Consider the following 15,029-nt stretch of genomic DNA (forward strand, 5'->3'; position numbering starts at 1 on the left):
ACAACATTCTAAATTATTATTAATAATAAACTATGTATTATTATTGTTAAATATAATCATTTTTTATTTGTACTATGATTATTAATTAACAACAGCAATGATAAAACTATTATAATACTTGTATTACTTTGGTTGTTTGTTTTTATCATTATTAGTATTATTATTAATAACAAAACAACAATAAAATACGTTTTAAAATATTATAAACTATTATTTAATATTATCAATAAAGCAGCAGCAACATACTGTTTATTATTATTATTATTATCATTATTATTAGTATTATTAATAATAATTAAGTTAAGCTGTTTATAATAATAAACAACTAAACAGCAACAATAATATATTATTATTGTTCTTTTGTTTATTATTATAATAATTTTATTTTTATAATTATTATTATTATACCAAGTAATGAAGTTCATTAGCAAAAAATGTAGGTGATATTGTATATTTGTAGACATGGCTCATTAATACATATATTTAAAAAAAATAGTGAGCTTGCATCATCTGATCTTTACCTCTTTAATAAGGTAGTTACGACATCCCTGTAGTCTTGAAACAGTTGAAACAGGTTGGATGGTAAGGAGAGGTAACTACACAGCAGAGCGAGCTGACTATCAGGTGATTCTGCAAAGATGAATTATGATAAATAATTGTTTTATACAATTTATACTGATACAGCACTGTGGAGTTTGCTCCAGTACGCAGTACACACACACTGTTAACAATATTGCACACTGCTCAATTCATTCATTGAATGATAAACTTGCGTGCAGTAAGCGATTTCTGAAAAATACTGTTGATATTTGAAATCACCAGAAACAAACACACCCTAACCCAAAAGGATCACACCCTTATCTTGATAGCTCCGCCCCCAAATTCACCAACAGCACCTCCCCCCTCATGAGTCATGAGTAGACACACCCCTTACTGCTGATTGGCTACAAATGTGTTTAGGCACTCAGGTCCGATCCACTTTCAACGAGGTTTCTCAGAAATCGCTTCCAGCACCTTTAATGTTTTCAGGGAAACAGCAGTGTGGCACGTTTAAATCCAACTAATGAAGTGCAGTGACCTGCAGTACTGGACAGCTCCTCTGGAGGGGGCACTCCTGTAAGGCAATTAAAGAACAGTGCAGCACAGCGCAGGAAGGGAAGGACACCTCTCTTTACACTCTCTACAGTGAAGCCAGATACACCAGGCCTCAACCTGAGAAAGAGAGAGACCATGAGAGACAGCAAGAGAGGAAGTGGGCGTCTTCCCCTACATGACGTGCATAAACTCACCCGTCTGTGTGTTGATACACAATAGAGAAGAGTTCTGCTGCCGCCAGGGCCTCGTCGCCCTCCTCCACCATTCCTATCACAGCACAATCTACACACATACACACAATATTGCTGAAACAGTGCTGTGCAAATGATTTTGCAAAAATGTCTTTCTTTTGTGTCAACTGGCATCCGGCAGTGTGTGTGTTTACCGTGTGAGGCCAGCAGGATCTGCAGCATGTGTGCCATAGTGACCAGGTGCAGCAGGTAGAGGTGATTGAACGCTGTGCTGACTGCCGAAGGCTGCAGGTCTACGGCCTCTTCCTGGTACAACGCTGGGATGGACAGAACCAGCCCCACCTGAGCAGAACATCACAACATAACAGTCCAACAACTCAATGGTAATGTTCAACCACTTAGAACTAACATAACTAGCTGCTCTGAATTATCGCTTGAAGTCTAAGTGCATAAAAGAGCATTTTTCTAAAGTTGCTAATGGTACGTGCCCGTGCAGAAGTCGCCTCCATAATGCCAGGGCGTTGACGTGTTTGCTAAGTTGTTCTGTGTGGTTTTTAGCATGTTGGTAGGGTATTTTGTCTGGTTATTTTCTGGCTCAGAGCAAAAGAGCCATTCCCTAAGTCTATAGATATGCTTTGGGTCAATGCAGGTCTATGGGACTTCTTTTTGTGCTTGTTTATCATTTTCCAGGCAAAAATGTAGCCTTTCAGTCATTTAGCATTTTATTTATTTAGATCTAGACGATGGATGGATAAGCACTTTTGTCAAATTAATATAAATGCACAATCATATAAATAAATAAATAATGTACAATTCAATACAAGTTTACTATCTATCTATCCATAGGCAAAAATAATTTAGCCTTTCCTCTAGCATTTTATTTATTTAGCAGATGGATATGGATTCATATTGACTATTTATAAGGTCCAGTAAAAAAAACAAAAACTCACCAGTAGATGAAAGAAATCCACTTCTAATATTGATGGTGTGTTTTCTACATTTGGAACAGGTACCAGGACTAGAAAGAGGCAAAGAGAATTATTGTATGAACATTGTATGAACAAAACCACCAAACATATCCATCCTCTCATAAACGTGACATACCTGCTAACATATCAGCAAAATGCTTCTGTATGAGAGCTTGACTGCTCCTCAGCCTCTGAGCTGCTGAAAACTGCACCAGCGCTTTGAGTCCAGAGAGCTGAAGAACAACACAGTTTTAGAAATCAATCGCACATTAAATAGTGCACACTATGATCGATATTAGTACAGCCAATCCAGACCTGTCTGTTCTGGAGGGATCCAAAAAGAGCCTTTCCCTCTTCCTGTAACATGTTCTCTAAAGAGACAGAAAGAAATCAGATTAGACGCACAAGTCAAAATGAAAGGATGCATCTCAGTTATCTATGAAGTCTATGGAGTTTACTTGTATACTACTTTTCACAATACACCATGCCTACATTCACAAAGCAGCAGAACACAGTTGGAAGTGTCATTCACACTGCTGATGCACTGATCATTTCAGAGTGAAACTGAAATATGGTTATGGGTGTGAATGTTGCCACTGTTTTTACGCAGCTTTACAAACAACAATGCCTAACAAAGGCCCCAGTTATGACGTTAAAGGAGGAGCGCATTACCGATGGCCTGGATGGTGTAGGCACAAGTGTTCCAGGACATGACAGGCACGTACGGGCACAGGTCATTGGGGGGCGTCTGTAGACCCACTCTGTGCACTGTAGTCGCACAGACCCCCAACATCTCTGTGATGCTGCGAGAGAACTTCGGCCTGCTCAGAAATGGGGATTTTAGATCATCATATTTAGTGACAACATGAATTTGTTATATGTCAATATTAATAAATATTTATTTATTTTAAAAAAAAAGTAAAATTGTGAAATATTATTGAAAAAAAATATTAATGGTTTTCTATTTGAATATACTTTAAAATATCATTTATTTCTGTGATGCAAAGCTTGAGTCTTCAGTGTCACATGATTGTTCAGAAATCAATCATTTATGTATTATTTTTTAATTTATGTATATGCATATACAACCACACACACACACACACACACACACATATATATATTTTTTTTATGAGAAAGCTGTTAAAAATAAATCTACATTGCACTATAATGTGATTCTCCACACATTCAATTGATTTACATTTGGTAAACTGAATTTATATGCAGATTTATCTGACCAACATATATAAAACCAACAAAATCATGTATTTCTCATTAAGTTAAATAAATAAATAAATAAAAGGACCAGAAGCATATATTAAGTAAATATGGTAATTTTTTATGCCATATTGACTTGAGTAAAGATCAGTCTGTTTAGAAACTCACGGCTCTTGAACTCCAAAACTGAGAATGGATCTGAAATCAGCTTGACACTCGTCAAAAAGTGCTGTTGCTTCCTCCGCTGCTGCCTCACTGTTATTGTCTGTAAATACACCAACACACAAATCCATCCGAATTAAAAAGAAAGTGTCAATGACATTAAGAAATTGAAAAGACATATGAGTTTAGAGTCTCACCCGCTTCCCATGTGGCTCTCAGCCCTCTGATCCGAGAAGAAATAATCTGAACCCAGCGCTCAAGAGTGAGATGCTGACCAACTAACTCAGCATTCTCACTGTCAGACAGAAAACAGAGAGAGAGTGAACATTTCAACTCAACTCATCAACACCAAATATTGAATGTAATAAGGTTATTAAAGGTGCTGTACTAGTTAATCCTGCTGGGCTCCACAGGGATCAGCGGGATGACCGTGTTACACAGGGACTTGCAGAGCGGACACATGTACTCGCCGTTCTCCAGGTCTATGATCAGCTCTGCATGCAGCCGATTCCGAGTGGTGTTCTGCACAGCCTCAAAGTACCTGCAAACAGACAAAAAGGCATGTCGATGTAAGGTGTGCTATATCTTTTTTAGTATCCGTTTTGAAATAGTACAACTCATTTATTTCTTGTTATGTATATTTTCAATGTGCTGTAGTCACCTAGTTGACTAAACGCCACCTAAAATGATTGTCTGAGACATTTTCAGAGACAGGAGAAGAGATATTCTGATGATTAACGCTTAAAGAATTTTCCAAACTCAATGGAACATGAAGTTTTAATCTGAGAAAGCAGCGGCTGTTAAACATACGTGATTATTTCTCCACAGGGTGTCAGAGTCTAAACTAGTGACCGTGACACTGAAGTGTGAAAGTCCTGATGAATAAGATCAGTCCGAACATTTATTTATTTGAATTAAATATTGTATTCACTATTCTGTCTTTTTTTGTTCCATTGTCAATCATTTTGCTCTATGTAATTTAAATGACTATGCCCCAAATGCTTAATATTCAAAGTAGTTGACTGTCAGTCTCCTCTACGTTGTGTGCTTTACTCTTTAAGAGTAATTAAATCTTTAATCTTTAATCTATTGTTAAATTTATTAAAATATTTTAAAAGACTGGAAAAAGAGCACCAGCGCACACAAGTAATCCTTTTTATCAGTCAAACTCATTTAAAAATGTAAACTCAACAGGTGTGAAATATGATCAGAAAGAGAAAAACACTTTGGGAAATATATTTATTTATTATTCAGAATGCACAGTTGGACAGCAAATATATTTATAAGAACATTTCAGCAAGTTCAAGATAATTCATGTTAATGCAGAGAAAATGATTCATTGTTTTAATCAATTGACAGCCATAAAACGTAGAAATAATCTGCGTTCTCATGTATGTAGGTGTGCTGAACGCTGTTACCAGAAACTCTCGAGTTGTAATAACTAGAACGTGGAAGTGGTTGTGCAAGTAGTCTATTAAGACAATAAAGGTGGGTTTGTTACTGCTAATCTGGACACTAACAAAGACCTACTGTACCTGTGTGTCTATCATTACTCTAGTAATGTTAAGGTATATACTGACAACTAAAATCTAATTTTAGAGTGAGTGAGCAACTTTAGTTGTCCTTTTTTATGAATCATTACTTGATTAAAAACATTAAAATATAGAGAGACTTTTATATACTTGAGTTTTGCAACTGAATGAAATATGGATAAGGTAATTGTTAGGCATTAGTATATTCAAAATATATATGTATGTATATATATATATATATATATATATATATATATATATATATATATGTATATAAATTGTTAATCACCTTCACATGGTATCTGAAGGCCTTTTAAAAGTCAAATTGAAGGCTTTTTGAAAATCGGCGAAGTTACACTTTAAAGATGCAGTCTGTAAGAACGACAATAGTAAATGGAAAATGGTACAGTAATCCAAATTCAAAATAACGGAGATCATCGTTTTCCCCGCCCCCTCCTCAGACTCGACACTCACGCGGGTTGCCAGTTTGAGGACACGCAACAGGAACGAGCGCATTTGACAATGAAAGCCGAGGAGACTTAAACGCAAGTTAATGAGTTGATTTATCCGTGTATTAATATGCTCTCGTTCATAGAGATTTTTAGATGGATACCGAGGCTTTTTATGGGGATCCTAACTGGCATCCCGGTGTGTCGTAATACTATTGGGTGAACTGTCAGTGGGCGAGATCACACAGACCAAAACAAAAACAGACACTCCAACACAGAATGCACATTTCAAAGTAAAATAACTGGCTGTAGAAGTGTTTTTCAGAAAAACAAGTATGTGCATGTTCAGCATGTTTCCTAAATATCTGCAAATATATTATGGTATTTTTATGCTTTAGTAGAGTGAAAAAGTTACATCCAGCACCTTTAAGTAACTATTTAAGCACTGACTCACTTTTGCCAGCAGATGGCATGCATCACATGTCCACAGCTGCCAGTGTGTGTGCCCACAGCCAGATCAGCAGGCATAATCACGGGGTAGCAGCCTTCTGTTAGAGAAAAACAAAAAGAAAGAAGAGGAATCAGTCTGATTCAGCATCACAGTACATTAGCAATGTTTGCATAATTCCTTTCATCATTGTGTCATTAAATCATCATAACGTGTCAAGAAATTTATACATGCATTGTGTCAACGCTTGCAGCTTCATAGCAATAAAGGTACTCGAGAGGTACCTTTGGTGGTGAGCGTCTTTGCACGGTTCTGGGTGAGAACTGTAGATCTCTGCACACATGCAGTGAGGACCATGGCTGCTGCCTGAGCCTGAACCTCCTGCTCCTCCTGACACAGGATACAGGTCAAAGCCTCCCAGTCTGAGGAACAAAAGCCCTGCTGAGGACCCACAGCCACTCGGCTCTCATCCACATCCATCCCACAGCTGCACACACACCGTGGAATTCATTTAGATCACATTTGTGTTTGCAGAAATGATATCAAATGATGATAGGCATAGGCTATTCTGATAGGCAGGCTTTAGGGGACAAAAGAACAAAAGAATTATGCGAAAGGAAAAATTATGGATAAAAAAGCAAAACAGTAAAAATGAATAATGAAAATATGATAATATAATATAAAAGTAATAATAAAAGTGAATGGTGCAAAAATGAATAAAGGGAAAAGGAAAGTGAAAGAGCAAAATAAATTAAAAAAGTCTAAGAGAAAGCAAAAAACAAGCAAAAACTAAAGAGCAAAAAAGAAAGAGAAAGAATTAAATTAGTGAAACATTAAATCCTGAAAGATTGAAAGAATGACAGGGAAGAACAATGGAAAAAAAATAAGTAAAAGAAAGAGCAAGAATGCAAAAATTAATAAGAAATAAGAATGAAAGAGCAAAATACTGTGAAAAGCTACAGCAAAACAAAAGTGAATAAAAGTATGAAAAAAATAAGTAAAGTAAAGTAAAGCAAAGCAAGAACAAATGAAAAAATAAAAGTGAGTTGAAGAAGAGATGAAACCAATGAAATTAAAAAAGTATGATCAAAAACAATGTAAGTGCAATGAGTGCAATAAAAAAGGCCAAAAGAAAGTGAAAGAAAAAAGTGAAAGAGAAAAAGTAGAAAAGAAAGTGAAACAAATTAAAGAGTCCAAATAGAATGAGTAAAAGGGGGAAAAATACAAGCAATTGGTAGAAAAGCAGCAAAGAAAGAAAGAAAGAAAGAAAGAAAGAAAGAAAGAAAGAAAGAAAGAAAAGGATGATTAAATGACACACTAATGAAAAAGGCTAAAAGTGAAAGAAAGAAAGAAAGTGAAAAAAAAACTAAAAAGCAAAAGTTAAAAATGAAAGAAACAAAAATAGAAACATAAAAGAGAACGTAAAAATGTATTAAAAAAATTTTTATAATAGAACTTAAAAATAATGTTAAATATTTACAATAAGGTCCCATTAGTGAACTAAAATTAACTAATGTAAAGTAATGGGACCTTATGGATAACTAACATTAATAATGAGGAATACATTTGTTACAGTATTTATTACACTTTGTTAATTTAAGTTAATAAAAATACTGTTATATGTTATGTTAGCTCAGGTCCAACATTTGATTTTAATCATTAGATTTTTTTTACATTTACTAATAAATTAACTAAGATTAATAAATGCTTTAGAAGTATTTGTAAACAATGTAGTTAACTAATGTTAATAAATGTAATATATAAACTCTTCTCAAAATAATAAACAAAAGTGAACAGTGCAATAATGAAAAAAAAAAAAAAAAAAGATAGTCAAAAAGCGAAAAAGAATAACAAGGTATAAGAGAAAGTGATGAGCGGAAGTGTTGACCTCTCCACAGACGTGGCGGTGTCGCTCTGACTCGAGCTCTCAGGAACGTTGTCGTAAAGCATCTTGTGGGACTCTATGAAGTTCTTCTGCATGGCCGACATCTGAGCCATGATCTTCTGCCGGTGTGCTTTAGCAGCTTCAGCCTTTCTCTTCCGCTCCACTTTCTCCTTATCCTGAACGGTCTGAGCAGAGACAACACACTTCAAACCCCTCGAAGACACGGAAGCATTTCCACTTTTGAATCTGTGTGAATCGCAATACCTCTTCTGACTTGCTGTGATCTACGGCAAATGAAGCAACTGGACCGGATTTCTCCCGAAGACACTTCACCACCTCAAACATCTTGCAGTGGAGACATTCAGGTCTTTCATTTCAAATCGATAAATCAAACAATCAGATACACATTAAATAATCATCATCTTCATACCTGCAAGTTCCACGTGATCATGTCATTCTGAGCTTCCAGAGAAGGTAACGACTTCATTCTGTTCAGGAAGTGGAACAAAGACTTGCCATGTTCAGAACCAGTTTCTGAAAATACAAACACATCCATATCGATCAGCAAATACATACAGCAAGGCCTTCATTGTAAGGCTAACGATTAATATACTGAAATAAAATCAAACAGTAAATCCGTAATTTGGCTTAGTGCGAAAGGCAGCAGTTTAATTAAATAAATATATGCATTGCATGTGCAGAAACTAAAAACAGAAAACTTTTTATTTGGTCGTTCATTTACACGACAATGGTGTTTTGGGGGCCTGAAAACGAAAGCTTTAGAAAACTGGTTTCAAAGTGCAAGTTTTTGAAAACGATACTGTTATAATCTCTATGTAAACTACAAAAATGTGGATTTGTGAAAACGGTGACATCATGCGCATGCGTATTACGTGTTCAGGTGTTTTTTTACATAGCCAACTACTGGCATCATGAAATCATGTTTTTAGTTGCTGTCATGTAAACGTACCCTTAGTATTGTATTATCACAGCTGTACAGGAAATTTATTTTTTAAATAAACACTTGATACAATTTCTGTATGCTTTATTTTCATATCGCAATATAATTAGCAAAGGCTCTGTGCTCTAAGGCTCTGAGTCGGTCATGGTCAGACGTCCGTAAAAGCACGAACACAGTGCAAATTAAAGTTGTAATTCTAATTAAAAGCGACACAGACACTGCTTATTCATGTTTAATACTGTAAAAGTATTAAAGCAATATTTTTGTATGAAGTGGTAGATAAAAAAATATGACTTGACTCGAATTGCAGAGCTTGTGCAAACATATCCACATCACTATGATCAGATGCTTTCTTTACTGCTGTTTTCTCACCACTGCCATTTTGTTGTGCGTTTAAAGGAAATATTTACATATTCATCTTAAAGGGATAGTTCACCCAAAAATGAAAATTCTGTCATCATTTACTCTCCCTCATGAAACCCCCTGAGAAACTCCCTAAGAAACTCATACAGGTTTGGAAAAACTTGAGGGAGAGTAAATGATGACAGAATTTTCATTTTTGGGTGAACTATCCCTTTAACGCCGCTCTCATATCTCATAGTATAACGGTGCCGTTAGGATGCTGTCTATGTAAAGATGCAAAGCATCACACTAGGTTTTGTGCTAGGCCAAGATGAAGGGTAACATCTTACTTTGTGCTTTTAGACTAAAGTCAAAGTTCACTTCTTCAGCACCACTGCTTTCCAACTGTGTTTTTTCCTCCAGTAGAGCCTGGCCTACAAGGTGCAGTGCCTGAAGTCATACATGCACGTTAAAAATCCCCATGTCAAAACAGCAACAGCCAATGATATTACATGTAATTAACAACGTTCTTAGAAATACAAAAGCTGTAAAAAAAGTCATACCCTCTGGATCATGGGTTCAGTCCATCGGTTGGAACGGTCCTCCACTGCTTTCTGGAGAATTCTCCTCAGAACATGGATGAAGACGTCACAGCAGAGGAGATGCACTATTTTTGAGAATGCTGGACAAAAGTGAGGGGGCACTGGGGGGCAGAGGGCTAAAATAGAGGAACACCAGATATCAACGACAAGTGAAATTTTTTGTTGAAAAGTCTTATTGAAAAAAAAAAATCATAAATGGGCAGTTCCGGTCCTGGCTTCTGATCGGTCAATGCAGCATTCAGGTGCAAAAATTCACAATTATAGTAAAAACAATGACTCAAAAGATCTGCTCATATTCATTATCACATATTTGCTAATATATATTTTTTTAAATCTTACTTGTATATAAACAAATGTTGCATTTTTGTTTAGCACTTTTTTTTTAATCCATTTCATTTTTTATTCTGCACTACATGCGTACAGTTGTTTTCAGTGCAAAACAGATCTACATACCTTTATTACTGCCCTCTCGATTCATTTTCTTCTGAGCCTCTTCTGCCTAACATGAACAAAAAAACATCCTGCTGTTTCAAGACTAATGTGTTTTACTGAATGAGACAATGAGATAACAGGCGCATCATATACCTTACTATGCTGTGGTCTGGAATAATGATAGAAGAAGGGGTTAAACTCTTTCAGATATTCCTTCTTCAGCTCATACAAGCCATGGCCTGACACTCCTGGTTTTCTAAACAGCATTTAACAAAGAGTTAAATGTTAGAGAGTGCTGTTTGGAATATACTTTAGAGCAGTCAGTGTAACAACTGGTATAACAACTAGTAATAACAGTGTAATAACTGATATAACCAACTAAAAATTTGGTGAAATGTACTCACTTGAAAGTGGCAACCTTGGAGATAACCGTTTCAAGCACTGTTTCGTGGCTTTCCTGTGTTGCATTAAAAAAATATTCATTTAGTTAGAACAGTTAAAATTTTATAAAAGTTTTTAGTTTATAAACTACCACACACATTCAGACAATGTAATTTAGTAAGTTAATGTACATAAATCTCAGTCAGAACTGGCTACCATAATTTTACTGCAATGCTGAATAATTGAATAAAAATCTTAACTAATATAGGTAACAGTTTACAATAAGGTTTATTCATTAATTTAGTTAACTGTTTAAGTTAATATGAATAATAAAAACAGCGATAATATTGTGTATCGCCTATAGGACGATTTGACTATAGAGCACATCGCCCAACACTACATCTGATGCAAATGCTCATGTGATATCAATGCAATGATGCGCAAATGATCCACGACTATTTTCAAAAGTAATTATTTTCTTTCTTTTTTTAACTGAGGCGTTCTCAGAAAAAAAAGCAAGCATTTTCAAGGATGATTTTCAAAATTCAAGCATATTTCAAACCTTGAAAGCACAACATTTAAACCAAACATTTTCAAAACGTCATTTTTTTTTTTTGCTTGAACCCTGTAAATATTTTATCCGACAAGAAAACGTGCATAAACTGCGATTGGAAAACTGGACCAACCAGCGGACCAATTTCATTGCACAGCATCTCAAATATTGGTTTGATAATTCTGAAACGCCAAAGTGTCTCATCAGAATGATTTGGTTTAATTCCTCCCCAGAAATGTCTCACAAGATTGTATTTCCAAACACCAGGCATCTGAACGAAAGATAGGATGACAGCGTATATAGTGTTTCGTCTGTGCTCTGAGGCGCAAGTCATCTATGATGTTCAAAAAAAGAGCTGACTGCAGCAACTTCCATCTTCATTACAGATATTTTGCACTAATTTCCCAAGAAGTTAATTTTTTTTCTCTTGAACATATGGAATGGAAACGTTGTTTCAAAAATGTTTTAAGCGATATTCCATTTTTGCACATTAAATTTGCAACTTTGGATGGAAACTGCTATTGTTATTTATATTAATTAACATTTAAACTGACATAAGTCTAATAAAAAACAGTTACAATTGTTAAAGTTATTTAATGCATTAAAAATTGTTAACTAATGGGAGCTTTTTGTAAAATGTTAGCAATAAATCAATACATAAATTAAAATAATAACATGAAATATATGCACTAGATACAGTATAAATGCACTAAATGTCTTACATTATCAGGCAGGCTTTTGACCAGGCTGCTATGAGCCATGGGTTCAATACAGAGCAGATGGATAACCTCCCTCATAGTCACATCCTCCTTAGTCACATGACTTATTCCAGGCACGTACCGCTCACCTGCATATTTTGCATGTAAAATATTTATACATGAGGTAAAACAATAAAGGCAGTGTCTCCAATAAAACCATTTACATAAAACAACTGATAACACATCAACTAGAGGCAGCAAACTGTAAAAATGTCCATAACTAACTATGGTGGGAATAAAAGGTCATGTTGTGAGATCTTACCAACAATGACGATTATCAGGTAGAGCATCTGCTCTGTTAACCTATTCCACTGTTTCAGTACTTCCTTTGTGATGAAAAGGCACAGAAACCAATCAAAATCAACAATTATTTATGAGTAAAAAAAAAAAAAATCTAATTTTTGATCTCAACTTACTCACCTGATCTTTACTGGAGCAGTTGCCATTAAAAATATCGAAAAGTTCAAATCTCAAAAGAACAAGCATGAGGAAATGATTGGGGTCCATTTTGGAAGCAGCGATCTGTGGTTGGCCAGAAAATGTCATTAATATGAATATATTTGTATTAATTTTAGAATTATATTATATTTTTTATCATTATTATTTTATAATATACATTTAGGATTGTATGCACATACCTGCAGCATCATAACATCCTTATCAAACATTTCATCCCTGCATTTAACATCCTGATAGTAATACACCTAACAACAGAGCCAACACACATCAGCCAAAGTTAGAATACATAAATGACACAACACAACCTGTGTATTTAAAGGGGTTATATGAAGCTATTTTAAAAGTTTATTATTTTAGATTATTGGGATAGGTTAAGACGCCATAATGTTTAAAAAATTATTAGTTTTGACATACTGTACATTTTTGCAGCTCCTCTATTTCTACAAAGCCCCTTCTTCCGAAAATCCTCAATGCGCTCTGATTGGCCAGCTGACCTTGTGCGTTGTGATTGGCCAAACAGCTCAAGCATGTGTCGGAAATGTAACGCCCCTTTACCATAATCGCAAGCTTCAGCTTTAAGCAACAGTAAACACACAGTTAATAATGTCATCGATTTTACCGTATCTTTTCAGCCCCGAGTCAGAGAGTCAAACTTTGCAAGCATGATTTGAGCAGAATGTTTCACAGTGGATCTGGATCAGTGTTCTCTGTTAGATAGAATAAATCTTTTTGTAGGAGTCTGAGCTTTATAACTTTGTAGATCGTATACATGCACAAACAGACACATTACACACTAAAGGAAAAGTTTAATTAGCATCATATGACCCCTTTAAATTTGTGCATTTGAATTGTGTTACATAGTGTGTTTTTTGTCCTTTTCACTTCTCAAATATACAATACATACGTTCATGTATATTTTCTTACAAATTTAATACAATGTCGACTGCATCAAAAATCATTAAGAGACATTACACACCACATCCAAATTTACAAGATGTTAAAATGAAACTACGGATGTGTTTGAAATATCAGTTGATGATCAAACAGTTTTTATTTGGAGATTTTGTTATGTTGAGATTTTGATCATGTTATTCAGGTTTTTCAGAGAATTTAGCTATTGTACTAACAAATACTTTACTGTCTACTTTGATGTTTTTAGTGACATCTGATGTGTGAAAAAGCTTTAAAACATTTTTTGGAATTAGTGTCGCCCTCACCTGGCTGACGAGTGACAGGCCGTTTCTGCGCCACATATCGGCACCGACCTGAGCCGCCAACACAACACAGCGCAGGGGCTGATCCGCTAGCTCAGTGAAGTTCAGCTGCACCTGAAACACACACACACACACACACACACTTATAAACCATAGTGCTAGAATTACACACATTACAGGTTAATTTTATTAATTAATGCTATACTTACAGGATCCACAAAATCAGGGAGGTACTGGATTGCTCCAGTCTGGCACAACAGCACATATAGACCTGAGAGCAGATTCAGACTGGGGTTAGATAACAGCCAGAGATTACTGAAGTAACAAAAAAATGATCAATGAGTTCAAATGATGTATGGAAATACAGTACCATTAAAAAGTTTGGGGTCTCTACATTTTTGATGTTGTTTTTTTATTTTAAAAGAAACTGATTTTTATTTAGCAAGTATGCATTAAATTGATCAAAAGTGACAGTAAAGCCTTAAAAATAAATAAGACAAAATAAATAAATGAAAGATTTTACAAAAAGATTTCTAAATATTTCTATATAAATAAATGGTGTTCTTTTAAACTTTCTATTCAATAAAGAATCTTGAAATAAATATCTAAAAAATATTTAGCAGCACAACTATTCCCAACATAGATAATAATAAGAAATGTTTCTTGAGCACAAAATCACCATATCAGAATGATTTCTGAAGGATCATGTGACGCTAAAGACTGGAGTAATGATGCTGAAAATTAAGATTTACCATCACAGGAATAAATTATTACAATTAAAATGACTATTTTCTATTTTAATATATTTTAAATTAAACGTTTAAAAAAACTACTATTTTAAATTGTAATTATATTTCACAATATGACTGTTTATCAAATAAATACAGCCCTGCTGAGCATAAGAGACTAAAAAAAAATCTTACTGACCTCAAACTTTTGAATGGTAGTAAATTGTAGTTAAATCAGAGTCAAATTATATTTTAGCTGTACTACATTTACTTTTATACATTAGTGTGCATACATATAATATATAAACAAATTTGAATATATATACTGTATATAAAACAAAATCTATTAAAAGCATGTCACAAAATCTAATTAATGAAAACAGATTATTGTTTTAGTTTTGTTTTTTAAAAGGAATGCAGTCAAACGGGCTTTTGGAGCTCAAGGCACAGTCATACATGTCCACAGATGTTCTGCCAAAATAGTTTGGACCAATGTAACAAGGAACAAGGAACAATGTAAAATAAAAGAATGTGGTTGCATTGAAAAACAGTAAATCATCTCTTTCATGCAAGAACACTGCAATTTTTGAAGAAACCGCAGACATGACTTCCTGTGTCATTTCAAAACATCACCCGTGAGAAACCCCGCAA

General features: G+C 34.8%; 1 protein-coding gene across 2 annotated transcripts in view; it reads right to left on the reverse strand.

Moving 5' to 3' along the window:
- ubr1 (ubiquitin protein ligase E3 component n-recognin 1) overlaps window positions 1–15,029 on the reverse strand; it is a 36,989-nt gene that overhangs the window by 7,375 nt on the left and 14,585 nt on the right. For both annotated transcript variants that reach the window (XM_081394156.1, XM_081394155.1), the window contains exons 16-42: window positions 13,860–13,921; window positions 13,654–13,764; window positions 12,616–12,681; window positions 12,398–12,499; window positions 12,240–12,303; window positions 11,942–12,066; window positions 10,690–10,742; window positions 10,439–10,541; window positions 10,307–10,352; window positions 9,815–9,969; window positions 9,602–9,701; window positions 8,379–8,482; window positions 8,213–8,293; window positions 7,952–8,133; window positions 6,348–6,550; window positions 6,070–6,163; window positions 4,023–4,175; window positions 3,832–3,929; window positions 3,641–3,737; window positions 2,927–3,075; window positions 2,570–2,625; window positions 2,391–2,487; window positions 2,237–2,304; window positions 1,481–1,628; window positions 1,290–1,377; window positions 1,079–1,212; window positions 522–630 (exon numbers count right to left, since the gene is read on the reverse strand). In XM_081394156.1, the coding sequence (XP_081250282.1) occupies window positions 522–630; window positions 1,079–1,212; window positions 1,290–1,377; window positions 1,481–1,628; window positions 2,237–2,304; window positions 2,391–2,487; window positions 2,570–2,625; window positions 2,927–3,075; window positions 3,641–3,737; window positions 3,832–3,929; window positions 4,023–4,175; window positions 6,070–6,163; window positions 6,348–6,550; window positions 7,952–8,133; window positions 8,213–8,293; window positions 8,379–8,482; window positions 9,602–9,701; window positions 9,815–9,969; window positions 10,307–10,352; window positions 10,439–10,541; window positions 10,690–10,742; window positions 11,942–12,066; window positions 12,240–12,303; window positions 12,398–12,499; window positions 12,616–12,681; window positions 13,654–13,764; window positions 13,860–13,921 (2,848 nt within the window). The remainder of the gene's footprint in view (window positions 1–521; window positions 631–1,078; window positions 1,213–1,289; window positions 1,378–1,480; window positions 1,629–2,236; window positions 2,305–2,390; window positions 2,488–2,569; window positions 2,626–2,926; window positions 3,076–3,640; window positions 3,738–3,831; window positions 3,930–4,022; window positions 4,176–6,069; window positions 6,164–6,347; window positions 6,551–7,951; window positions 8,134–8,212; window positions 8,294–8,378; window positions 8,483–9,601; window positions 9,702–9,814; window positions 9,970–10,306; window positions 10,353–10,438; window positions 10,542–10,689; window positions 10,743–11,941; window positions 12,067–12,239; window positions 12,304–12,397; window positions 12,500–12,615; window positions 12,682–13,653; window positions 13,765–13,859; window positions 13,922–15,029) is intronic.

This window comes from Scardinius erythrophthalmus (assembly GCF_964197995.2).
Source record: "Scardinius erythrophthalmus genome assembly, chromosome: 19".
Classification (NCBI taxonomy): domain Eukaryota; kingdom Metazoa; phylum Chordata; class Actinopteri; order Cypriniformes; family Leuciscidae; genus Scardinius; species Scardinius erythrophthalmus.